This window comes from Chiloscyllium plagiosum, unplaced genomic scaffold, assembly GCF_037043375.1.
Source record: "Chiloscyllium plagiosum isolate Xiang-an unplaced genomic scaffold, Cpla_swu_hap1 HiC_scaffold_16, whole genome shotgun sequence".
NCBI lineage: Eukaryota > Metazoa > Chordata > Chondrichthyes > Orectolobiformes > Hemiscylliidae > Chiloscyllium > Chiloscyllium plagiosum.
The window spans coordinates 56,113,794-56,141,148 of record NW_028270154.1 but is presented as its reverse complement, the minus strand read 5'-3'; the positions used below and the strand labels follow the sequence as shown (position 1 = coordinate 56,141,148).

The 27,355-nt window shown below is 42.1% G+C and overlaps 1 protein-coding gene and 1 long non-coding RNA gene across 6 annotated transcripts in view; one reads left to right on the top strand and one right to left on the bottom strand.

Annotated features, from left to right (window-relative positions):
• Window positions 1-11,344, bottom strand: part of htr4 (5-hydroxytryptamine receptor 4) — a 199,945-nt gene extending 188,601 nt beyond the window's left edge. For 4 of the 5 annotated variants that reach the window (XM_087995423.1, XM_087995422.1, XM_087995426.1 and 1 more), the window contains exon 1: window positions 10,796-11,344. In XM_087995423.1, the coding sequence (XP_087851549.1) occupies window positions 10,796-10,866 (71 nt within the window). In that variant the 5' untranslated portion in view covers window positions 10,867-11,344. Of the gene's footprint in view, window positions 1-2,775; window positions 2,844-10,795 lie in introns of those variants that run through there. The other variant, XM_087995424.1, reaches the window with a different exon arrangement.
• Window positions 9,951-26,857, top strand: LOC148147547 (uncharacterized). The gene is made up of 3 exons (XR_015759787.1): window positions 9,951-10,238; window positions 19,858-19,913; window positions 26,833-26,857. It is a non-coding gene; the product is annotated as an uncharacterized LOC148147547 (long non-coding RNA).
• The last annotated feature ends 498 nt before the right edge of the window (window positions 26,858-27,355 follow it).

Below are 27,355 nucleotides of genomic sequence, written 5' to 3'. Positions count from 1 at the left end.
GAGACAATGGCAATGGAGAAAGTAGCCCTTAAATTCACGGAACATCATCATGAATTAGAATTTTGTTCCATACAAACTCCAGCTTGATCCCCATTAACAAGGAATTGATATAGTTAAGGCAGTTGTTCAACTAGGAGAATCTCCTTATGTAATGCTGCTTGACATTATCTTCCTTTTCTGAAGCCAGGCCAATATTCTAAGAATCAATTCCATCTCCACCTGAAATTAGTTCTTAAAAACCATTGCATTTGACAAACAATTACATTTGTTCGAAACAATTGCTGTTGATTAGAAACATTAACTCTGTTTCTGTCACTACTGGTGCCGCAGACCTGCTGAGTTTCTCTAGCAATTTTTGCTTTTATTTCAGACTTCCATAGTTTTTTGCTTTTATTTGGACAAGGTGATTGTTACTCTCACCAGAAATTTCCCTATTTTAGAGTTGGGAGTATTGGCAATGTCTCTCTGTGTGAATAAATGTCCTTTACTCCTTTGTGCAATGCAATCTGAATATTTGCCTCTAAATTTAATAGGGAAAATCTTGTGGATAGAATAGCAGCTGGACTAAATCCAGCCAATCTCTATTTTGTTTCTAGTTTCACAGATCAAACTGGTGAATTTCTTGCAAGAATCATCTATCATGTTGAGTCAGTTAAGTAGCAATTTTCTATGACTCAGTCAGACGGCTTGCATCACAGATGTTCCAATATATGATTTATAAATTGCTAGCCGGCACCCTGTCATGATTTTCCAGTGGTTTAAATAATCTGATTTTTAGTTTAGCAAATTTTAATGAACTATTGCTGCAAACTAAAATTTGTTTTCTGTCTCACCTCCGCACTTTGCACAGCTCATTTTAACTCTCCCAACACTCCATTGTCCTTAACCTCTTCATTTTACCACCTCTAATCCTGATTGATGAAAGGGAAACAATGTGAGTTCTTTCCCCTGGAAAGTATTATTAATTGCTTCAAAAGATAAAAGAAATGAAGTGGTCACTTTTTTTCACACATCATTAAACAGTAGGCACCAACTCTTTAAAAAAACATATTTGTCTATCCCAGTATGTGCTACGTTTTCTGCAAAGTATCCGACTTCTCTTTCTGTCAGAACTGTGTATCAGAACACAGCAAATTAATTAACATTATATCAGGTTCAACCCTCCTCCCTGTCAAACCCCTGCCAACTCAGGCAGTAACCTAAAAAGCAGCTATATTATTTCAGGAATACCAGATAACGTCCAATTTTCCATGACATAAAGGATGCATTGACAGGTTATACACAGGAAAAAAAAATTATAGTATTAAATAAATAGTATTAATTTGAACTGTTTTTTGCATGTCGCAAGGTGAGTTATGTTACACCTGAGGATGTGATGGTTTCTACTTTTGAGTTTTAGTGTTAGCAAAAGTGATTAGATATTGCATGACCAGGTACAAAGTAAAACACTCTCTACTTCATGTTAACAATGAGTTAGATTCTCTCAACATTACAGTTACAGCAAAATTCCAAAACAAATTATAAATTTTGTTTACTATGTACTGGGGAAATCTTCTCTTACTATATTTAAACACTAAATTCAGAACATAATTGTTCTCCCATAGACTTTGTCAGTTTGGCTTCTCTTTGCTATTTTCCATAAAGTAGATGCCTGAGGTTGAAAATTCACAAGTTAGGGTTAAAACTGAAAACTCATTTCCTAAAGTGGAATACAATTGTATTACTCCTGGACTGTAAATTTTGAGAGAATTATATATACTTCTAGACTGGATAATATTAAAATTGTAATGTCCCCCTTCACAATTCATTGAGTTCACTGATTCCACATGATTTAAATTCCCACACACACTTTTTAAAGAATGTATTTGGAAAATGTATGGATTATTTTCCTTCTTAACAGTTCCCGCTCCATGCCATAAATATACTGCTTACAACTGTCTAATTTGTAATTGTCATGGAAGGGATTTCAATTCTTGATGAAAAGTTTTCTGTGTTATTGCATTTTCTTGTTATTATGTAGATCTATGAGCATTTTGACTAGAATTTTATTAACGTTCAGATAAACTCATCTTTCACATTAAATCATGATGTTTCCCATTGAGATGTTAAAGAACACAACAGCCAGTTCCAGGATAAACTGCAGATCCGTTTGACTTGACACTCTACAGTTTGCTGTCTGGTTTCTGTAAATTTTATTGCTCCATGTTTTACAGACAAGCTCTGTCTAAAAGCTTTGCCAGACTATTTAAAAGCTGTCCATTGCATATCCTTTATTAAACTCTCAATAGTGCAAATAATCCACAGATGAAACATGCAACTCTATTGTTTACTGTAGAAATGCCATCCAATATAATGATGCTGAAGAATGACATTTACGTATAAACATCTTCATGCCCATATAGGGATACTTCTGAAGCACAGATTGACTCAGACTTGATTTGATTCATGTGATGGAATGTGATCATTGTGTCATGCTTATGATTTCAACCTGAGCTTCATAAAATCAGAAAACTAAGGACATTTGTTTTACTGCCTGTGAGGAAAATGTCTTTATCACATCAACAGAATTTCTTGTCTGTATTAATTGTCTTTAGATAATTTTATGTGATACAACTGAAATGTCCAATTGCATATTCTGATTCATCCAATTCTGACAATGACATTCTTAACAAGAATACAGCGCTCTATTTTTATGTTAAGTCATCACCCTTAAAACTAGTCCACTTTTTTGGAAAGTACTTGTTCTCATCAGATCAGTGCGAAATATGTACTTACGTATTCCAATGAAATGTTAAAGTAATGAATCCACGTGTCATCGATGTTGACTTAAAAGGAACTCTGAGCTAGCTTTGGCTCATTGGTAAGCATGGACTCATTCTTAGGTGGGTTAAAATCAACTAGAAGAAAGTGAGAACTGCAGAGTCGAGAGTGGGGTGCTGGAATAGCTCAGCAGGTCAGGCAGCATCCGAGGAGCAGGAGAATTGACGTTTTAGGCAAGAGCCCTTCATCAAGAATGAGGCTTATGAGCTGAGGGGGTGGAGAAATAAATGGGAGGGGGGTGGAGCTGGGGGCAAGGAACCTGAGAGTGCGATAAGTAGATGGAGGTGGGGTAATGGTGATAGGTCAGAGGGGAGGGTGGAGTGAATAGGTGGGAAGGAAATTGGGCAGGTAGGACAGGTCATGAGGGTGGTGCCGAGTTGGCAGTTGGAACTGGGATAAGGTGGGGGGAGAGGAAATGAGGAAAATTTCCAGCACCCCACTCTCAACTCATTCTTAGATGCTCAAGAGTTTTATACATTGCGGGTAAGGAGTGTTGACACTTTTTATTTAGTAATCTGTTGGTTTTCTATACAGTTTCTCACATTCTTGCTGTAAACACTCAGGTCAAGTAACTTGTTGGCAAACATGGATTTTTAAATAGTTATTCAAGGAGCTGATTTCAGAGAAATCTGAAATTAACTGTTCAGTTTCACAGCTCCATGTCCTTCCATAATTAGTGATGAGCTAATACCAGAATTACAGAGCTTCTCAAGGTGGTGTCCTAGGCCCAACCATTCTCAGTTGCTGCATCAACAAGCGTCTCTCCATCATAAGCATGAGGAGCAATTTTTTAACCCCGAGGCTGGTTCGTGTGTGGAATGAACTTCCTGAGGAAATGGTGGATGTGGGTACAATTATAATGTTTAAAAGATATTTGGATAAGTACATGAATAGGAAAGGTTTAGAGGGATATTGGCCAGGATCAGGCAGGTGAGACTACTTTAGTTTAGAATTATGGTTGGCATGGACTGGTTGGACCGAAGGGTCTGTTTCCATTCTGTATGAGTCTATCACTCTATGATAGGTGGGGATGTTTGCCAGTGACTGTACCATTCTTGACTCCTCAGATACTGAAGCAGTCTATGTTCAAATGCATCAATATCTTACAACATCCAGGCATGGGCTGACAAATGGCAAGTTACATTCATGCTACACAAATGCCAGGTAATGACCACCTCCAGTAAGAGACAATGTAAACATTCCCCCCTGACATTCAATGATTACCATTGCTGAATCCTCCACTGTCAACTACCTGGAGGTTACCATTGAAGAGAAACTAAACTGCCATATAAATACAGCGGCTACAAGAAGAGCTCAGAGGCTAGGAACACAGCGATGAGTAACTCACTTCCTGACTCCGCAAAGCCTGTCCACCACTTACAAGACACAAGTCAGGAGTGTGATGTAATACTCCTTATTTTCCTGCATGGATTCAGCTCTAACAACATTCCGTAAGCTTGACACCATCCAGGACAAAGCAACCTGCTTGATTAGCTTCACATCCACAAGCACCCATTTCACCTACAACTGATGCTCAGTAGTTGCAGTGTGTAACTATCTGTGCACTGTAGGAATTCATCAAAAATACCTAGACAGCATCTTCCAAACCCAAAACCACTATCATACAGAAGGGCAAGGGGAACAGATACTTGGAAACACCACCATCTGCAAGTTCCCGTCCAAGCCACTCACCATTCTGAATTGAAAATAAACAGCCATTACTTCACTGTTGCTAGAATTCCTCCCTAAGGACATTGTGGGTCAACCTATAGCACAGGGAGTGCAACAGTTCAAGAAGGCAGCTCACCAACCCCTTCTCAAGGGCAATAAGGGACAGGCAATAACTGGTTGCTAGCCAGCGATGTCCACATCCCACAAGTGAATAAAAGTGGCACCTATGTACATAAACTTATACACCTAAGGAAAAGATTTACATTTATGCAGAAATCAATATACCTGTAAGACAAAATTTTCATGAGGCTATGGTTGGGGAATGAGCCCCAAGTGCAGGCACTTGTCTTCATAGGATTATTGTTATTTCTATTGCACACACGGAAAGGCAGATAAACCAGTATTAAGTCAAACTTAATGGTAGTTAGCAGCACTGGAGGAAAACTCACTATCAAGTTTTCACTAGTATGGTGTATATCAGTCCAGGATGCCTGTTCCCATTCTTACTTGCTGCATTTAAAGCAATACCTCTGTAAAAGTAGAGAAGCTAAATTTGAACTCCATCATAAGACCTTAAGGGCATACAAATTCATGCTTATGTGCATACATTGAGACATTTAAGGTAGAATGCATATTTGTTTGCATGATCAAAACTGTGTCACTTGTGTAAATACAGTTTTTGATTTGGAAATGCTGGTGTTAACCTTGTACAAGGTTAAAAGTCACACAACACCAGGTTATAGTGCAACAGGTTTAATTGGAAGCACTAGCTTTCCCAGTGCTGCTCATCAGGTGACAACCACCTGATGAAGGAGCAGCCCCCTGAAAGCTAGTGATTCCAATTAAACCTGTTGTACTATAACCTGGTGTTGTATGATTTTTAACTTTGTACACTTTTTGAGTTTGATGACAATAGAATTGGAAAAGCCCAACTTAAGGTTTAAAGAAATTGGGTTTGCCTGAACTGTTCCACAACAAAGAAATTGAATGTCTAAATTATGATCCAAATGTTTTCCAAATAAAAGTTTTAATAAGGCCTTTCTGCATCCTAATATTCTATGTTAGAGTTCCATGAAAGGAAATAATCAAACACAATGTGATTGAATTCATAAAGAGGTCAAACTTCAGAACCCAATGGAAGTAAACTGTTGATATTGGTCATTATGTCACCAGAATTTCTTTCAAAATGGGCAAGCTGACCCAGACATCATTTTAGATTAGATTTGCTACAGTATGGAAACAGGCCCTTCAGCCCAACAAGTCCACACCTAAGAGTAACCCACCCAGACCCTGCACCTAACACTATGGGCAATTTAGCATGGCCAATTCACCTAACTTGCACATCTTTGGACTGTGGGAGGAAACCGGAGCACCCGGAGCAAACCCACGCAGACACTCTACACTGGATTACAACTCTTCCCACCCTACCTCTTGCAAAAATGCCATCCCGTATTCCCAATTCCTCTGCCTCCACCATATCTGCTCCCAGGAGGACCAGTTCCACCACAGAACACACCAGATGGCCTCCTTCTTTAGAGACCGCAATTTCCCTTCCCACGTGGTTAAAGATGCCCTCCAACGCATCTCCGCCCTCAGACCCCCCCCAACGGTAACAAGGACAGAATGCCCCTGGTGCTCACCTTCCACCCTACCAACCTTCGCATAAACCAAATCATCCGCCAACATGTCCGCCACCTCCAAAGACCCCACAACCAGGGATATATTTCCCTCCCCACCCGTTTCCGCCTTCTGCAAAGACCGTTCCCTCCATGACTACCTGGTCAGGTCCACACCCCCCTACAACCCACCCTCCCATCCTGGCACTTTCCCCTGCCACCGCAGGAACTGCAAAACCTGCACCCACACCTCCTCCCTCACCTCCATCCAAGGCCCTAAAGGAGCCTTCCACATCCATCAAAGTTTTACCTGCGCATCCACTAATATCATTTATTGCATCCGTTGCTCCTGATGCGGTCTCCTCTATATTGGGGAGACTGGACGCCTCCTAGCAGAGCGCTTTAGGGAACATCTCTGGGACACCCGCAGCAATCAACCACACCGCCCTGTGGGCCAGCATTTCAACTCCCCCTCCCACTCTGTCGAGGACATGGAGGTCCTGGACCTCCTTCACTGCCGCTCCCTCACCACCAGACGCCTGGAGGAAGAACGCCTCATCTTCCGCCTCGGAACACTTCAACCCCAGGGCATCAATGTGGACTTCAACAGTTTCCTCATTTCCCCTCACCCCACCTCACCCTAGTTCCAAACTTCCAGCTCAGCACTGTCCCCATGACTTGTCCTACCTGCCTATCTTCTTTTTCACCCATCCACTCCACCCTCCTCCCTGACCTATCACCTTCATCCCCTCCCCCACTCACCTGTTGTACTCTATGCTACTTTCTCCCCACCCCCAGCCTCCTCTAGCTTATCTCTCCAGGCTTCAGACTCTCTGCCTTTATTCCTGATGAAGGGCTTTTGCCCGAAACGTCAATTTTGCTGCTCGTTGGATGCTGCCTGAACTGCTGTGCTCTTCCAGTACCACTAATCCAAAATCTGGTTTCCAGCATCTGCAGTCATTGTTTTTACCTACTGTACACACTCAGTCGCCTGAGGCTGCTCTAATAGTTGTTCTATTTATGTAGCTATAAGCTACATAAGCTACTTTCCAGATACAAGAGGCAAGAATTGTATCAATGACAGCATTCAAAATGGAAAATAAGTCCCTGACAGAAGTCATGAAAATATAAAAGTTATCTAATCTATTGGAATAATGAGGACCTTTGAATGGTAAATCCCGAGGGCGTGGTTGAAAGCGGGAACGGCGAGCCAAGGAATGGTTTCTTTACATTACTACAGTCCCAACTGAAATGACAAAACTCAATACCGAATTGATCTCCTCTGGACACACTAGGGCAGATTAGATTTGCATATAAGTGCCCTCGATATTGCAGAAATCAAAACATGTACGGTATGGGTTTAATTTGCCACTCGTTGTAGACGTGATTGAGGTTAAATCATTAGTGATTCATATTTTGAACGTGTTCGCACACTCTAAAATCAACCAAATTCACCAATCGGGGAGCAGGAAAATCGACGTTTCGGGCAAAAGCCCTTCATCAGAAATGAAGGCTATCTCTCCACCCGAGAGGCTCCATTCCTGATGAAGGGTTTTTGCCCGAAACGTCGATTTTCCTGCTCCTCGAATGCTGCCTGACCTGCTGTGTTTTTCCAGCACCACTCTGATCTAAACTCTGGTTTCCAGCATCTGCAGTCCTCACTTTTGCCAAATTTCACCCATCGTCTCGTCCCCTTGACAACTCATCTTGTCGATGTGGCGGGTGAGAATTCAACAGAAATCAACAGCACTTGGTTTCTTTTTATGAAAAATTTCCCTGTTCGAAGTTTCATATTTTCAGAAATTAAATAAGAGTCCTTCGACTGCTTTTCTGTCAAACACTTTGTCAAATGTCGTGCTTCCAATTCCAGTCACATCCGCCCACTGGAACCTAACAATACCGAAATACCTTTCAGTTTGCAGGCTGCGGCGTGCAGAAATGCTCATTTAGGTCCCCAATCACCTCACACATCGTACTCAAACAGGGCAGTGACTGAGCTGATAACGCCTGATAGCGAATAGAGAGATCATGAACTCTGCTGAATTGGACAATGATTATCTCAGAGTTGAGCCGAATGTATTGATCTGAAAATATATTACTGGAAAAGCGCAGCAGGTCAGGCAGCATCCAAGGAGCTGGAGAACCGACGTTTCAGGAAGAAGGGCTCATGCCCGAAACGTCGATTCTCCCGTTCCCTGGATGCTGCCTGACCTGCTGCGCTTTTCCAGCAACACATTTTCAGCTCTGATCTCCAGCATCTGCAGTCCTCACTTTCTCCGAATGTATTGATTTCAACTTTAATGCCACAAATGTATCTGCATTATTATACTCACTATATCGCACTCCCTTTTTTTTGTAAGAGCTGGATTTATTAGAGATTGCTAGGTTTTTGAGAATGGGTCGCGCGCAAGTATAAGTGAGTTAATGACTTCGGAGGCTTAATCCCGGTTGTAATGCAAGGAATAGGCGACGCGACTGTCCTGGAATAAGGCTGAAAGAGTATTTGGAGTTTACGTCAGGTTTCGGTATAGTGGCCCAGATTTGTATAGCAAGTGCCTGCCATTTGTTTATCCTGGTGCATTTGAAGGAGGACTCCACCACACACTAAAAAAATCGGTGCTTTCTTGTGGCTTCCCCCGCTCCCCAAACACACACCTTCCCATATAAAAGGCCAAATTAGCAACGAGTTCGCGCTTTCTTTTCTAGAGAGATTGCTATTCTGACTTCCTTCCTTTAAAAAATGCATTTCGCTGTTGCAGGTTACTGCCTTGGAGATTTGGACTGTTGTTTGAGCACTTACTGGCAACCTGAGGTAAAACTGCTTAGAACGTAGTGAATTGCGAAACAGATTTCCCGATAAGATTCTGTTTCTGCAGCAAGACATATCCCTCAATGAATGATCGGTTACCATGGAATAGGGTCTTTCCCATTAACTACAAAATAGACCTCCTGCCCACCCAAACCAACCTCCGAAATACCATCTCAACGTGAGCTAACCTTCAAGGAGTTAGAGACTTGTCTAAGTCATTTGGAATACGATGTACTATTACTGGATTTTCTGAGAGGCAATTTATTATGAAAATAACCTCTGATTTTGGTACACCAATTTCTGCACGCAATATACAATGAAGTTAGGTAAAGAGTCGAAGCAAGCAAACTCCTCGATAAGTTGAGATCAGAGTGGTGCTGGAAAAGCACAGCAGGTCAGGCAGCATCCTAGCAGCAGGAAAATCGACGTTTCGGGCAAAAGCTCTTCTTCGGGAATAGGATTTAAACTCTGGTTTCCAGCATCTTGCAGTCCTCACTTCTGCCTAAACTCCTCGATAAACCGAGTCAATGAGGAGGGTCTGGTCCCAAGGCTGACCGAACAAGTCTCTCGCAGAAGACAGACTAGAACTGGGAGGAAATTGTCGGGAAGAGCGGTTGAGGACACAATCTAACACCGTGGTAATGGAAGAACAGTTATTTTTACATCCCGGAAAGATGATAGCAAAGTTCTTCAGAGGAAACTGTTGTGAAATCTAATCTCACTAATGGTGCGGTTGATATCTAACACTAACTTAAAGGATTGATTTCAGCCTGTTAAAAATCAATAAATCAAGGGCTGGAAGGTACCTGGGAGGACTTATTCCATTAAAAAAAAGCATTTCTCTTTATTGCACACAGTTTCAGCAACACATGCATCTCAGAACGAGATGACAAATCCCCAAACCGACGAGTTCCCATTTTGAAAGAATTTTCAAATAAAACAAATAATTGCGAAAACTGGAAATCTGAAGCAAACACAGAAACTCAGCAGGTCTGGCAGCCTCTGTGGAGAGGAAGCAAAGTTAACGTTTCGGGTCCACCGACCCTTCTTCAGAACCGGTAAAAGTTCGGATAAACTGGGAAAAGTAAGCCTCCTGTTCTGGACTCGGAACGTTAACTCAGCCTTTTCTCCGCAGACGCTGCCAGAGCCGCTGAGTTTCTCCAGCAATGGCTGTTTGTTTGTTTGTTGACAGAACTTTCAGCTATTTGGCCATGAGCCTGAAGGTGAGATGCGCGGTATTTGATGGGAGTTGAAGGATCACTGAGCAGATTGAGTGCACCCACTTCACTTCTCGTCCTTCATCAGATTGGAAATACGGAAGGGTATGTTTGCTCTCTCTGTCGACTTTAACTATAAACTGCAACTAATGTTTATCTTTCAGCGTTAAGTGACCACTCTAATTTGGGTTCATCAGCGGTATGATAACATTCAAACCGAGCGGAGTCTTAAAGATTACACAAACTGGTCCCTAATTTTGTTTTGCCAGCCGACCCAACAATTTTTTTTCTCTGTTGTCTTAAGGCTGCAACAACTATGTTCACCTCATTCCCCTACTCTCCCCCATCCTTAACTGAATGGAGCACTTATATCCATGTAAACCAGCTATGATGTCCAAAATAGAATCAGATTACATGCAATTTATAGGATCTATTTAGATTATAAACGTTGGTTTTAAGATGTACAAAAAGTCAAGAAAATAAGCGGTTACGTCGATACTTAAATAGCATTCCTTCAGTCGCAAGTAATTCTCTCCAGCATAGTGAGAAGATACTGAATTAGATTTTTCTTTTCTCTTGATTGAGCATTCTTGGAGAGGGGCATAACATTGCTCTGGCGTGATCAGTGTAACTTCGCCGCAAATACAAGGGGAAGCTCTTACCATTTCAGTCCGATGCAAGTACGTCTCAATGACAGTGTTACGCACAGTTGAAAAATGCTCGCTGCCTTCATCTCGGAAGCTCCTCCGAAGGATTGGCAGGGTTAGGGTGAAGCTGGCTGTTTATATTACAAACCCTTCACTTGTCGAGACTTCGGGCTTATTTTCCTAAGTATGGGATTTGAAGATCCGAGAGCAGTGACGTGAATGTTGTGGTCGTGTCAGTCACATCTCGCTCGGCTTGGGCTTAACCGACGGGACTTCCTCGGAAGCTGAAGTCACTTTTGAATGAACAAGTGCGCGCATTTAAAGACGTTAAATGGGTGTGCAGATCCGGAGTTGTTGTGGTGGAACGGTCACATATCAAAGCAAATCCCGATAATGAGCAGAGCCTCCCCTTCCTGCTTCAGCTGCATCTCGCAGCCTGGTTAGAATCAGAGACAATATTAAACCGTCTCTTTGGGTTTTCTGAACAACGTTGAAATGCGCCATGAAAGGGAAGAGTGTTATCTCTCAAAAGGCAGCGGCAGCCTAGTGCTGCGTCGGTCCCAGGCTCTCACTTGCCCAATTAGACACCTCCTGTCGATTCTTTGACAGACTCCACTCGGAAAATCCTTCACAGACCAGACTCCCAACACGAAAAAGCTTCAGCAGTGACATTATTACTGTTCTGGAGATAAGGAAAATGACTTGGCATTTGCCCTCCCTCAGGAGCTGCCAATGCTTCTATTCGGCTAATGAAACACAATTTCAAACCGTGCCACTGCGAGGGCGAACCTTTCTGACATTTAAGGAGAAATCTGGTTGTATTGAAAATCGAGCGCCACGGTTTTGGCGGGCACAAGCTACATTTTACATCAGGTTTCCCGTTAATAAACAAGATCGGGAAACACACAGCTAAACGCACAGCATAACAACAAACAATCACGTGTCGTTTATAAAGTCACTAATTTCATGGAATGTTAAAACAGCAAAACAGATTATTCGAGTTTGTGAAGATTGTTTTTATTTTCCTTTCTATGAAGCCAACTGTAGTTTCATCGTCAGATCTAGAAATTGCCCCGGAAATTTAGCAGAGCTGTCAGCATCTGTGGGGAGAAAATCAACTCTGGTTTCTCCTCCTCAAAAGCTACCAGACCTGCTGAGCTTCTCCAACAATTTCTGTTTTTGTTTCTTGATTTGTTGTAGTTTCATCTTTGCTATTTGCACCCACATTCAAAGAGACATGTCCCTTTCCATTATTGGATACAACTCTCCATTATTGGTAACATTCCAAACTTGGAACATTCTTTACCTCAAGCCTGCTCTGCCAATCTATAAGATTATATCTGACTGGTTTGTTTTCCAAATTCCACATTCCCATCCACCCCCAACGACTTTTGATTCCCTTCCCCACCAGGAATAGTGTGGGAACAGAATCCACAACAGCTTACAAGAAGGAAGTGGATAAATATTTGAAAGAACATCCAGCAGGCCAGGAGAATTTGACTGAATGGATTTCAAATCACTTACCTCTGGACTTTAAATTCTTATTATTCATTTGTGTCTTTGGCAGAGTTTCTCAAATCAATCATGGAACTTCACGTTAAAACTATTTTGTGATCCAGCATCCACCATAAGACCGTAAGAGGGTAGGTGTTGAATTAGCTCCCTCAGCCCATGAAGTCTACTCTGCCATGTGATAATTCCCAACTCCACTTTCCTGCCTTTTCCCTGTAAGCTTTGGTACATTTACTGATTAAAAGTCTGTCTTTCTCAGCCTTCATTACACTCCAAGGCATAACCTTGATAGTTCTCTGCAGTAAAGAATTCCACAAATTCATTACTCTCAAAGAAGAAATTCCACCTCATCTTTGTCTTAAATGTGCAACCCTTTATTCTGGGATTATGCTCTCTGGTCCTCGGCCTTCCCACAAGGGGAAACAATCACTCTGCAATTACCCTGTCAAGTGCCTAGAATCTTATGTGTTCTGATGATTAGATTAGATTAGATTACTTACAGTGTGGAAACAGGCCCTTCGGCCCAATAAGTCCACACCGCCCGGCCGAAGCGCAACCCACCCATACCCCTACATTTACCCCTTACCTAACACTACGGGCAATTTAGCATGGCCAATTCACCTGACCTGCACATCTTTGGACTGTGGGAGGAAACCGGAGCACCCAGAGGAAACCCACATAGACACAGGGAGAATGTGCAAACTCCACACAGTCAGTCGCCTGAGGCGGGAATTGAACCCAGGTCTCTGGCGCTGTGAGGCAGCAGTGCTAACCACTGTGCCACCGTGCTGCCCGATGATGTTGACGATCACTCTTTAAAATTACAATGTCTACAGGTCCAACCTATTCAACCTCCCCACATAAGACAGTCTCTCCAGAACATTTATTGACCTAGTGAACCTTCTTTGGACCGTCTCAAATTCCAGTATGTCTTCTTTAGATAATGGGCCCAGAGCCCTTCACACTATTCTAGGTGTGGTCTAACTAACGTCTTGAATCGTTTTAGCAAAACTTCTCCATATTCATTCACCATTCCCTTTGAAATTAAGGTAACATTCAGTTTGCTTTCACTATCACCTGGTGAACTTGGATGTTAGATTTTTGTGAATTATGCATAAGGACCTTCTAATGTCTCTGTGCTGCAGTCTTTTGCAGTCATTTCCCACTTAAATAATATTGATCTCTTTTATTCTTCCTGCCAATGTGCATAACCTCACAATTTCCTACATTATATTTCATCACCCATGGACATACTTGATCTTCCAACATACTTGACCTCATCCTTACTAACCTGCCATTGCAGATGCACCTTTCCATGACAGTATCATTAAAAGTGACCACCGCATATTCCTTGTGGAGATGAAGTCTTGCCTTCACCTTTAGGGTGGCACAGTGGCTCAGTGGTTAGCAGTGCTGCCTCACAGTGCCAGGGACCTGGGTTCAATTCCCCCCTCCAGGTGACTGTGTGGAGTTTGCACATTTTCTACTTGTCAGTGTGGGTTTCCTCCAGGTGCTCTGGTTTCATCCCACAATCCAAAGATGTGTGGGCCAGATGAATTGACCATACTAAATTGCCCATGTTGCTAGGTGCATTAGTCAGGGGTAAATGTAGGGGAATGGGTTGGGGTGGGTTACTCTTCAGAGGGTCAGTGTGGACTTATTGGGCTGAAGGGCATGTTTCCATACTGCAGGGAATCTAATCTAATCTTCCCATCGAGAATAGCCTCCATCATGTTGTGTGGCACTAACAGATCTAGCAACACAAGACTGGCCAAGCTTGAGGTGCTTTAGGCCATCAACAACAGAATTGTACTCCAGCACAATCTATGACCTTATTGACATGGCATATTTCCCACTCAATCATTATCATCAAGCCAGGGGATCAACCCTGGTTCAATGGAGAGTCCAGGAGGGCATGCCAAGAGCAGCACCAGGCATACCTGAAGATGAGTTGTCAACCTGGTGAAGCCACCAAACAGGACTACTTGCACACCAAACAACATAAGCAGCAAGTGATAGACAGAGCTAAACGATTCCACAAACAATGGATCAGACCTAAGCTCTGCAGTCCTGCTATATCAGTCATGAGTAATGGTGGACAACTAAACAACTCACTGGAGGAGGAGGATGCTCCATAAATATCCTCATCCTCAATGATGGAGGCGCCCAGTGCATCCATGCAAACAATAAGGCTGAAGCTTTCTCAGCAATCTGTAGCCAGATGTGCGGAGTGGATCACTCATCTTGGCTTTCTCCAGTGGTTCCCCAGCATTACAGATACGAGCCTTCAGCCAATTTGGTTCACTCCACGTGATATCAAGAAATAATTGGAGACACAGGATACTGCAAAGGCTACAGGCCCTGACAAAATTCCAGAAATATTACTGAAGACTGAGAGAGTCATAGAGTCATAGTGTCTTACAGGTTGGAGACAGGCCCTTCAGCCCAAACTGGTCCATGCCAACCAACATGTCCATCTATGTTAACCCCAGTTCCCTGCACTTGGCTCATGTCCTTCTAAACCTTTCCTATCAATGTATTTGTCCAAATCCCTTTTAAATTTCATTGATGTACCAACCTTAATCACTTTTTCTGGCAGTTTATTCCACATGCGTACCACCCTCTTTGTAAGAAAGGTTGCCCCTCAGGTTTCCTTTTATTTTTTCCCCTCAAACCTCAAATTGAAACCCTATAGTCCTTAATTCTCCATACTGCAGGGAATCTAATCTAATCTTCACATCGAGAGTAACCTCGATGGGAAAAAAATTAAGTACATTCACCTTATTCATGCCTTTCATGATCTTATACACTTCTCTCAGATCCCCCTCAGTCTCCTACAGCCTAAAGAATCTCAAGTCTAACTTGAGATCTGGCAACATCCTTGTGCTCCAGAATTTGCTGCTCCCCTGAACAAGCTATTCCAGTACAGTTACAACACTGGCATCTCCCTGACAATGTAGAAAATTGCCCAGACATGTCCTGTAAATAAAAAGCAGGATAAATCAAACCATCCCGTTAGTCTACTGTTGACCTCAGTAAAGTAATGGAAGGTGTCAGCAACAGTGCCATCAAACAGCCTACTCACCAATAACCTGCTCAGTGACACCCAGTTTCGGTTCCACCAGGGCCACTCAGCTCCTCACTTCATTACAGCCTTGGCTCAAACATGGACAAAAGAGCTGAATTCCAGAGATGAAGTGAGAGTGACAGCCCTTGATGCCAAGGCTACATTCAACTGAGTGTGGCATTAGGAGCTCTGGCAAAACTGGAATCAATGGGTATCAGAGGCTAACTCTCTGATGGTTAGAGCCAAGCCTGACATATAGGAAGATGATCGTGGTTGTTGGAGGTCAGTAATTTCAGCTCCAGGGATTCTTGCAGGAGCACCTCAACATTGTTCCTCAGCCCAACCATCTTCAACTGCTTCATCAGTGATTATAAGGTCAGAAATGGGGATGTTTGCTGATGATTGCACAATGTTCAACACCATTCACAACTTCTCAGATACTGAATGCAACAAGATCTGGACAATATCCAGGCTTGGGCTGGTAAGTGGCAAATAACGGTGGCAAGTGGCCCTGTCAGCCAAGGTGCATTCTTCCATACAAATGAGGACTATTTCATCTCACATCTGAATTGTGCCTTGTAGATGGTGAACAGGTTTTGGGGAGTCAGGGGTAATTTATTTGTTGCAGGATTCTTAGCTTCTGACCTGCTCTTTTTCATAGAATTCATAGAATCCCTACAGTCCATTTGGTTCAACAAGTCCAAAGAGTAACCCACCCCGATCCATTACCCTACTACTCTAAATGCACCCAACGGCACGGTGGCACAGTGGTTGGCACTGCTGCCGCACAGCACCAGGGACCCGGGTTCAATTCCCGCCTCGGGCAACTGTCTGTGTGGAGTTGGCACATTCTCCCTGTGTCTACGTGGGTTTCCTCTGGGTGCTCTGGTTTCCTCCCACAGTCCATAAATGTGCAGATTAGGTGAATTGGCCGTGCTAAATTGCCCGTAGTGTTAGGTGAAGGGGTAAATATAATGGAAGGGTCTGGGTCGGTTGCCCTTCAAAGGGTCGGTGTGGGCTTGTTGGGCCGAAGGGCCTGTTTCCATGCTGTAAGTAATCTAATCTATCTAATCTAACCTACACATCCCTGAACACTTGGCAATTTAGCACGGCCATTTCACCTAACCTGCACATCTTTGGACTGTGGGAGGAAACTGGAGTACATGGAGGCAACCCATGCAGACACAGGGAGAATGTGCAAACTCCAAACAGTCAGTCGCCTGAAGCTGCTCTAATAGCTTTTGTATTTATATAGTTAGTTCAGTTCAGTTTCCGGTCAGTGGTAGCCATCGGGATGTTGATAGTGGAGGATTCAATTATAGTAATACCATTGAATATGAAGTGTCGGTGATTAGATTGTCTCTTATTGGTGATGGTCATAGTCTGGCATTTGTGTGTCATAAATGTTACTTACCATTTTTCAACTCAAACCTGGCTATTGTCCATGACTTGCTGCATTTGGACTTTGACTGCTTCAGTATCTGAGGAGTCATGAATGGTGCTGAACATGTGCAACCATTGGTGAACATTCCAATTCTATTTTATGATGGAGGGAAAGTAATTGATGAAGCAGCTGAAGATGGTTAAGCCTGGAACACTCCAGATTTCTTGGAGCTGAGAGGACCAACAAGCACAACTATCTTCTTGTATGCCTGATATGAAGCTAACCAGCAGATTCAAATTGACTCCCATTTTGCTAGTACTCCTTGATGCCACATTGGTTAAATGCAGCCTTGATGTCAAGGGCAGTATTGTTCACCCCACCTCTGAAATTCAGCACTTTTGCCCATATTTGAACTAGAGATATAATGAGGTCAGAAACAGAGTAGCTTTGGCAGAACAAAAACTGGGTCTCACTGAGCAGGTTATTGCTGAACATGTGCTGCTTTATAGCACTATTGATGACATTTTCCTTCACTTTAACAAAATATATCATTTCTGGAACATTTATTAAATTTCTTACACTTTTTCTAACAGGAGCTCTACCCAGCAAAGGACACTGCAGAACTGCCTGAATTGAAACTTAAAAAAAGCTCTTTCTCCCCCAGGCGATCTGCTTTTCCAGCACCTCTCTGATCTAAACTCCAGTTTCCAGTATCTGCAGTCCTCACTTTTGCCTATCTATATTTACCCTGATCAAAAGAAAGAGTTAATTCCTGGGCATCCAAACTGGAGTCTAATGCACAACAAATTCCCTTGTTCATTTGTAAAATTCTCCCAATGTAAACAAAAGCCCATTACTCTCATACTGTGTTTTCAAAGAAATGGCCATGGCTTCAAAAATATACATACAAGTCTCACACTTTACATCATGAAATATTGATTCCTGGGTTTGTCAACTGAGAGATTGTGTTAACAGGGCTTGTACTTACTGGAGTTTAAGAGAATGAAGGGGGATCTAATTGAAATGTAAATAATTCTGCCAAGGGCTGGAATGACTGGGTGGAGAAATCATGTTTTCTTTGGCTGGGGTGGGGGAAAGTGGGGCATCCATGACAAGGAGTGATGATCACACGATATGCGGCAAGACAAATTAGACTAAGACAAATAGAAATTTCTTCAATCTAACTCAACATAATTATTCTACATTACAGCCAGGGTTTTGTTGGAGTACACAGCATTTACTGTATCTGAAGTACTTAGCCATTTTTTTGCTAAAACATGGAATGAATTCAATGAGCTGAAAACTCATACCTATAATGGTAGGGATCATATAAAATATCCATTCTGCAGAAGGTAATTGTAAATACTTCAGTCTAGTCTTTTGCACTAATGTGTCAGATTCCACCATCATCTAGGTTGGGAATGTTAATTCAGTCTCCTTCTCCCATTAATTGTTTAACTTACAGGATATGGCAGGATTGCAGAACTTTGATCTGATGCATCTGGTTGTGGGATAGCTTAGCTCTGACTATGGTATGCTGCTTCTGGTTTTTAAAATGTATGTTGTCTTGCATTTTTTGTATGTCTGGTAATGCTCCTGGAATAACCTCCCACACTCTTCATTGAATCAGTTCGGTCTCTTGTCTTGGTAATAATGATGTATTGAAGGACATGAAGTTACAGGGTGCAGCAGAGTACAAATCTATTACTACTGATGCTCCACAAGACTTCATGTATGGATCTCAAAGATCTGTTGTGCGCCTATCACATTTAATAGATGGACGGCTAGGTGGATTAGCCGTGGGAAATGTGGGGTAACAGGTAAGAGGATAGGTCTGGGGCGGTTGGTCTTTGGAGGGTCAGTGTGGACTTGATGGGCTGAATGGCCTGCTTCCACACTTTAGGGATTCTATGATTCTATAATGCTATGAACACAATTGAATGCCACATACAGCAAGATAGTGAATGTTCTTAATGTGAAAATAAAACTTTGTCTCACTGAAATTGTTGTAGCATTCAACGGTATCAGTGGCATTATAGATGCATGTACAACAAGCAGGTCAGTGAGGATGAGGGTAAGAATGATTTTTTGCCTTATGTTGATTCTTTACACACTTAACCACAGTCCCAGTTCCTTCAGGACTCACCTCACTTGGTCAGTGATGGCATCAACGAACTTATGACATTGATAGATGTTGAAGCCTTGTGCATTTTGTGCCCTCATTGCCTTCATTGTTTCCTCCAAGTGGAGTTAAATAGCATGTGATTCATCACTTGTGGGAGGGCAGCAGGAGGTTACCTTGGCTATATTTGACCTGATGAAATGTGACTTCATAATGTCCAGAGCCAACATTAATGATTCCAAAGACATTTCCCTGCAGACTGTCCCCTCACTTCTTCTACGTCTGTCCAGGCTGCAGTACAGAACATGCCCATCATGGAGGCTAAAGGAGTCAGAATGCTGATCGAAAGGTTTGATTTTATGAATACGTCCATCTCAGACCACTGATTGATTAGTCTGTAAGTCTACTCTCTCAGTTTTGAGACAAGTCCTGCAGGTTTAATCAGGAGTTTGCAGAGTCGACTGGCCTAGATTTGTCTTTGTAATGTCGAATGCCAAGGTCAATATTGGGAGGTTGTTACCCTTGTATGAAATTCAGATTGGGCATTTTCATAGAAGTTTGATACAAACAAATTTCTTGCTAGGACATTTCAGAGTACAGTGATGAATTAACTGCAAACACATGGGTCTGAGTAAGAACAGCAGATTTCCTTTGCTGAAGGACATTAGCAAACGAGGTATGCTTTTTACAACAATCTGGTAGTTTCATATTTGTTATAATCAAGGCAGCTTTTTGCTGCAGATTTACTCAATTAATAAATTTAAATTCCCCAGCTAATATGCTGGAATTTGAACTCTTGCCTCAGGATTGTTCATCCAGATTGACCCACTGTGCTATCATACCCTTTCATTCTCATTATAACTTGCAATGTGTCATTTAAATTTTCTATTACATAAGTACAAGCAGAGCAGGGAAAAAAAAATCAAGTTCTCTATTGGTGAGATAATTAGCCATAAACCAGAAAGGAACATAAGCATCTTTTTCTATTACAGGCAGAGACAACTGGTTACATTGTTTGAGGGGCACCACACTGCAATCATGTAACAAGGTGAGGAGACATGCCTCCAGGACCTGCCTCATCTAAAGATTTGTACAGAAAACAACCAGTAGTAAAAGGGATCCATCTCTTCTGGTATCGATAGGAATTTCATAATTCAAAAAATCTTATTTTACTGAGAGTGCAGCCATATTACAATTGATTCATTTTTAGTAATCCTTATGTTTCTGTAGAAACTGTGCCTATTGTCTGTGATCGCCTACTTCATGCCGCTTCTGTTTTTGTAATGTCATCTGCAGCCTTAGCTCTCAGAATTCCTTCAAAATGTTATAAAACTACCCACACACTTCATCAGACTGAATGTTCTGCAGTAGTTTGAGCTCCAGGTAACTATGCTCAACTCATTCTACCTGTCGTCAGAAATGGGTCAAAGAGAATTATTGGAAGCTTAAGGCAAATGTGGAAACCCAATCCGATGAAACAATCTTCTGTATAAAAAGGAAAGAAAGTAGCAGGTTAATTATTGAAAATCTACTGTACCAATTTATTACTGAATTTCCTGAAAAGCAAAGGCATTAAATCCTCGCATTCACTGTTATGGACCAGACCAGAATCTAGCCTTGCACATAAATTTTTCTTGTTTTTAAAGGCAAATGTAAAGTGCCTGTTCCAGATGCAACGTGATTGGTCAAACAACTCAATGTTAAGCAAAACACAATTTTAAACTGTAGTTAAAATACAACCAAAGAGAGAGGAATTTAGAATAACAACTCTATTGGAAACTTGACAGAACAATAGATGCAGCAACGAGTACAAATGAGCTGTTCAATATAGGAACATCCCATAAACAAACCCCTTGGTAATAAGGAAAATTCAGGCACTGATTCTCCAATCCAGGGAGAAAAACATCCTCAAGAGAAAATTCAGAGAGAATAGCAGTCAGGAGACATTCACTCAAGCTTCCAACTTTGTTGAGACCGCAATAGCTTCTCATGCTACTGAAAAACCAAAACCCAGAAATCCTAATCTGTAAGAGTTAGCCACAAGCATTCAGGGTTTTTCTAAGGCCTGTCTAAGCTGTTTACTCAAGGTCTTAACTAAGCAGTTCAGCACCTCTCGTTCAATCTCTCTTAAAAGAGACCAAGAAAAAATAACGTCTTAAGGCCATAACATCATTACATCATGGTAATCTCACTGCTCCTGCATTTAAAAATGCTTTCGATCTTTCAGGCTTTGTCAGCTAAATTCATATTGAGGAGAATGGCCAAGATAACAATGCATAGCTTGCATTTTGCTGAAAATCGTTTTGCTGACCCTCTCAAGGAATCGTGGAATGTTCCAAAAATCCAAAACATTTGCTTGGTACTGTAAATGTAAGCACAAGGAGAACATTCAGTCATTTACTTGCATTTATCCTTCTGTTGATGAAGGACAGAGTTGCTGCATTTTGGGAAAGCAAATCTTAGCAGGACTTATACACTTAATGGTAAGGTCCTAGGGAGTATTGCTGAACAAAGAGACCTTGGAGTGCAGGTTCATAGCTCCTTGAAAGTGGAGTCGCAGGTAGATAAGATAGTGAAGAAGGCGTTTGGTATGCTTTCCTTTATTAGTCAGAGTATTGAGTACAGGAGTTGGGAGGTCATGTTGAGGCTGTACAAGACATTGGTTAGGCCACTGTTGGAATATTGCATGCAATTCTGGTCTCCTTCCTATCGGAAGGATGTTGTGAAACTTGAAAGGGTTCAGAAAAGATTTACAAGGATGTTGCCAGGGTTGAAGGATTTGAGCTATAGGGAGAGGCTGAACAGGCTGGGGCTGTTTTCCCTGGAGCGTCAGAGGTTGAGGGGTGACCTTATAGAGGTTTACAAAATTATGGGGGGCATGGATAGGATAAATAGGCAAAGTCTTTTCCCTGGGGTTGGGGAGTCCAGAACTAGAGGGCATAGGTTTAGGGTGAGAGGGGAAAGATATAAAAGAGACCTAAGGGGCAACATTTTCACGCAGAGGGTGGTACATGTATGGAATGAGCTGCCAGAAGATGTGGTGGAGGCTGGTACAATTGCAACATTTAAGAGGCATTGGATGGGTATATGAATAGGAAGGGTTTGGAGGGATATGGGCCGGGTGCTGGCAGGTGGGACGAGATTGGGTTGGGATATCTGGTCGGCATGGACGGGTTGGACCGAAGGGTCTGTTTCCATGCTGTACATCTCTATGACAGACATGTAGGCATAGATCTAACATGGTAAAGGGATGTAGTTCATATCTCTGAGGAGTCAGCAATCTATCCTGTGCTCCTGTTTGGAACATATACCCAGAATTTCCTCTGGTCGGACATTTAATATTGTTTTGTAGATGAGAGTTGTGCATGAACCCTTGGAATCTTCATCATAGCACACTGCAAAGGAATAGGCCTGGAAATTGAATTCAGAAATATCTCAAAATTTACAGGGGTCAGATTGAGGAAAATAACAAAAGCAACAAAGTGACTAATAAATTAAATGCTCGTCAAAGTCATGGTGTAACTAAAAGTTGGTGAGCTGCAAACAAGTGACTTAGAAGGCAAATCAGGGCTGGACTTATACACTTATCTGTCCTCAGAAATGGGTCAAGGAGAATTATTGGAAACTTAAACAAATGTGGAAACCCAATCCGATGAAACAGTCTTCTGTATAAAAAGGAAAGAAAATAGCATGTTGATTATTGAAAATCCCTGAACAAAGAGACCTTGGAGTACAGGTTCATAATTCCTTGAAAATGGAGCCGCAGGTAGTCAGGATAATGAAGAAGGCATTTTGTATGCTTGCCCTTATTGGTCATTGCATTGAGTATAGGAGTTGGGAGATCATGTTGCGGGTGTGCCAGATATTGGTTCTGCCACTATCGGAGTAATGCATGCAATTTTGGCTTTCCTCCTATAGGAAGGATGTTGTGAAACCTAAAAGGGTTCAGAAAAGATTTACGAGGATGTTGCCAGTGCTGGAGGTTTTGAGCTAAAGGAAGAGGCTGAATAAGCTGGGGCTATTTTCCCTGGAGTGTAGTAGGCTGAGGGATGACCTTACAGAGGTTTATAAAATCATGGGAGGCATGGATAGGATAAATAGGCAAGGTCTTTACCCCAGAGTGGGGGAATCCAAAACTAAAAGGCATAGGTTTAAGGTGAGAGGGGGAAAATTTAAAAGGGACCTAAGGGGACCTGTTTCATGCAGAGGGTGGAGCATGTATGGAAAGAGATGCCAGAGGAACTGATGGCAGCTGGAATGATTACAACATTTAAAAGGCATCTGGGTGGGATATGAAGAGAAAAGCTTTAGAGGGATATGGGCCAAATGCTGGCAAATGAGACTAGATTTATGTAGAATACCTGGTTGGCCTGAACGAGTTAGACCAAAGGGGTCTGTTTCTGTGCTATATATCCCTATGACTCAATGATTATGAGATCCATTAATTAAGACATGGCATACATAAGGCCAGGGATATGTTGCTAATATTCCCAGTTAATAAGTATTCAGAAATGATAAATAAGGGAAAAGAAGAGAGATAATAGTATAATTAAGGATGCTGTAACAGTTTTAATTATAAAAGATTTGGAACTGAATCATAGAATGATAGAATTATGCATTACAGAAGAAGGCCTTTAACTCATTGAGTCTGCACCGTCAAACCTCCTCTAGTTCCCCCTTCCAGCTCTTGGCCCAAAGTTTTGCATCCTATGATATTTTAAGTGATAATCCAAATACTTTTTAAAGGTTGTGTGGTTACCCACTTCTAATAGCCTTACAGACAGACTATGCCAGATCCCTACCATCTTCTCGCTGAGAAAAATATTTTCCTCAACTGTCCTTGAAACGTCCTGCCTTTCACCTTAAAATTAGGTCCCTTTGTTATTGACCCTTCAATGAAGAGGAACAGCTGCTTTCTATCCACCCTGTCCATGCCCATCATAGTCTTATACGTCTCAGTCAGGTCCACCTCAACTTTCTCTGTTGCAAGAAAAACAACCCAAGCTTATCTAACATATCCTCAAAGCTGAAGTACTCCACCCCAGACAACATCCTGGTGAATCTCCTCTACACTCCCTCCAGTCCAATCACTTCCTTTCTGTAGTATGGTGCCCAGGACTAGACATAGTACTCCAGCTGTGGCAAAACCAAAGTTTCGTAAATCTGCAAAATAACTTCCCTTTTATTAGAATCTATGTCTCAACTGAGAAAAGCAAGTGTTTCTTATCTCTTTTGGGGTGGCATGGTGGCTCAGTGGTTAGCACTGCTGCCTCACAGAGCTAGGGACCTGGGTTCAATTGCAGCCTTGGGCAACTGTCTATGTGGAGTTTGCACATTCTCCCTGTGTGCGTGTGTTTCCTTCTACAGCCTAAACTTGTGCAGGTCAGGTGAATTGGCCATGCTAAATTGCCTGTAGTGCTATGTACATTAGTCAGAAGGAAATGGGTTGGTGTGGATTATTTGGGCCAAATGGCCTGTTTCCACACTATAGGCAATCTAATCTTAATTTTTCTATTAACCTGTTTTGCCACGTTCACATGTCTGTGGGCAAGATTCCTCTGTTCCTCTGAGCGTCCTATTATTCTGTCCCTCAATGAGTATTCCCTTGTCATGTTACTTCTTACAAAGTGCATCATCTCACACTTATCTGAGTTAAATTCCATCTTCTATTAATCTGCCAGTATGGCAAATGTTTACTCCTGTTTAAACAGCTCCCTTTCGGAATGGCAGGTGGTGACCAGTGGGATACCGCAGGGATCAGTGCTGGGACCGCAGCTTTTTACAATATACATTAATGCTATAGATGATGGTATTAAAAGTAATATTAGCAAATTTGCTGATGATACAAAGCTGAGTGGCAGGGTGAAATGTGAGGAGGATGTTAGGAGATTACAGGGTGACCTGGACAGGCTAGGTGAGTGGACAGATAAATGTGGATAAATGTGTGGTTATCCACTTTGGTGGCAAGAACAGGAAGGCAGATTACTACCTAAATGGAATCAAGTTAGGTAAAGGGACAGTACAACGAGATCTAGGTGTTCTTGTACATCAGTCAATGAAAGCAAGCATGCAGGTACAGCAGGCAGTGAAGAAAGCTAATAGCATGCTGACCTTCATAGCAAGAGGAATTGAATATAGAAGGAAGGAGGTTCTTCTGCAGCTGTACAGGGCCCTGGTGAGACCGCACCTGGAATATTATGTGCAGTTTTGGTCTCCAAATTTGAGGAAAGACATTCTGGCTATTGAGGGAGTGCAGCGTAGGTTCATGAGATCAATTCCTGGAATGGCGGGACTATCTTATGTTGAAAGATTGGAGCGACTGGGCTTGTATACCCTTGAGTTTAGAACGCTGAGAGGGGGTATGATTGAGATGTATAAGATTATTAAAGGATTGGACACTCTGGAGGCAGGAAGCATGTTTCTGCTGATGGGTGAGTCCCGAACCAGAGGACACAGTTTAAAAATAAGAGGTAGGCCACTTAGAACAGAGTTGAGGAGAAACCTCTTCACCCAGAGAGTGGTGAGTGTGTGGAATGCTCTGCCCCAGAAGGCTGTGGAGGCCAAGTCTCTGGATACTTTCAAGAAAGAGTTGGATAGAGCTCTTAAGGATAGTGGAATCAAGGGTTATGGGGATAAGGCAGGAACAGGATACTGATTGAGGATGATCATAATGAATGTTGGTACTGGCTCGAAGGGCAGAATGGCCTACTCCTGCACCTATTGTCTATTGTCTATTGTCTATTTAGAGGAGCCACTTTCTTTGCAGGTCCTTACAGCATGCAATACATTCTTCACAAATGACTTAGAAAACCAAGGGGTCTAGAGTCTCATTAAATATGGAACCTTTAACCGTCAGGTGTGAGTAATCTTCATAGCCAAATATTGCAATTGGTTAGAAAACCTCAAGTCCTGAATTCAAACACCATAGCAAAGCCTGCCTTTGTAGCTTTTTGTTTCCAGATAAATGTGAGGTGCTACATTTTGTGAAAGCAAATCTTAGCAGGATTTATACAATTAATGGTAAGGTCCTAGGGAGTGTTGCTGAACAAAGAGACCTTGGAGTGCAGGTTCATAGCTTGTTGAAAGTGGAGCTGCAGATAGATATAACAGTGAAGAAGGTGTTTGGTATGCTTTCCTTTATTAGTCAGAGTATTGAGTACAGGAGTTGGAATGTCATGTTGTGGCTGTACTGAACATTGGTGAGCCCACTGTTGGAATATTGCATGCAATTCTGTCCTCCTTCCTATCAGAAAGATGTGCAAGTTGAAAGGGTTCAGAAAAGATTTACAAGGATGTTGCCAGGGTTGGAGGATTTGAGCTATAGGGAGAGGCTGAACAGGCTGGGGCTGTTTTCCCTGAAGTGTCGGAAGCTGAGGGGTGACCTTATAAAGAGGTTTTTAAAATCATGAGGGGCATGGACAAAATAAATAGACAAAGTCTTTTCCCTGTGGTGGGGGAGTCCAGAAGTAGAGGGCATAGGTTTAGGGCGAGAGTGGAAAGATATGAAAGAGACCTAAGGGGCAACTTTTTCATGCAAAAGGTGGTACATGTGTAGAATGAGCTCCAAAGGAATTGATGGAAGCTCGTACAATTGCAACATTTGAAAGGCATCTAGATGGGTATTTGAATAGGAAGGTTTTGGGGGGATATGGGGCAGGTGCTGGCAGGTGGGACTAGATTGGGTTGGAATATCTGGTCAGCATAGACGGGTTGGACGGAAGGGTCTGTTTCTAATCTGTACATCTCTATGACTCTATGACTCGATGACTCAGTCTCCCTTACAGCATTTAAGTTCATCAAGTGTTTTAGAGTTAACTTTAATGTTTCCTGCTAATATTTTCTCATAACTTTGGTTTGCCTCCTATGTTAACTTTTATACTTCCCTCCCTCCCATAATCATCTTGGATAACTTGACTTTGGCATATATATGCTTTCTACTTAATTTTACCTTTTATTTCTTTTGCCAGAGTGCACTATCTTTGGAAACTCGAGACTGCCTTCAAAGGAATGTGCTCAATTGGATCTACAGAATCACTTCCATGAATCTCTGTATTGTTCTGTTACTGCTTTATCCTGCAGTTCCTTTTTTTGATTTCCTTAAGCTAGGATCCATCATAAGTCATTGAAAATGGCTTTGCTTCCAGTTAAATATCTTTTACTCAATATTTTTTGATGCCCTTTCCATAATTACTTTCAACAAAGTTACTTTATACACTCTGTTAGCTAGATCACCTCTATTATGATCACCACCCTACTGTCTAGCTTCATTTTTCAGAAAGGGTGGAATGGTGGTTCAGTAGTTAGCACTACTGCCTTACAGCATAAGGGACCTAGGTTCAATTCCAGCATTGGGCAACTGTCTGTGTGGAACTTGTACATCTTCTCCATGAACGCAGTTTCCTTCCACAGTCTAAAATGTGCAGGTTAAGTGGATGGGCCATGAGAAGTGCATGGTTATGAGGGCAGGGGTGAGACTCTGTGTGGGATGCT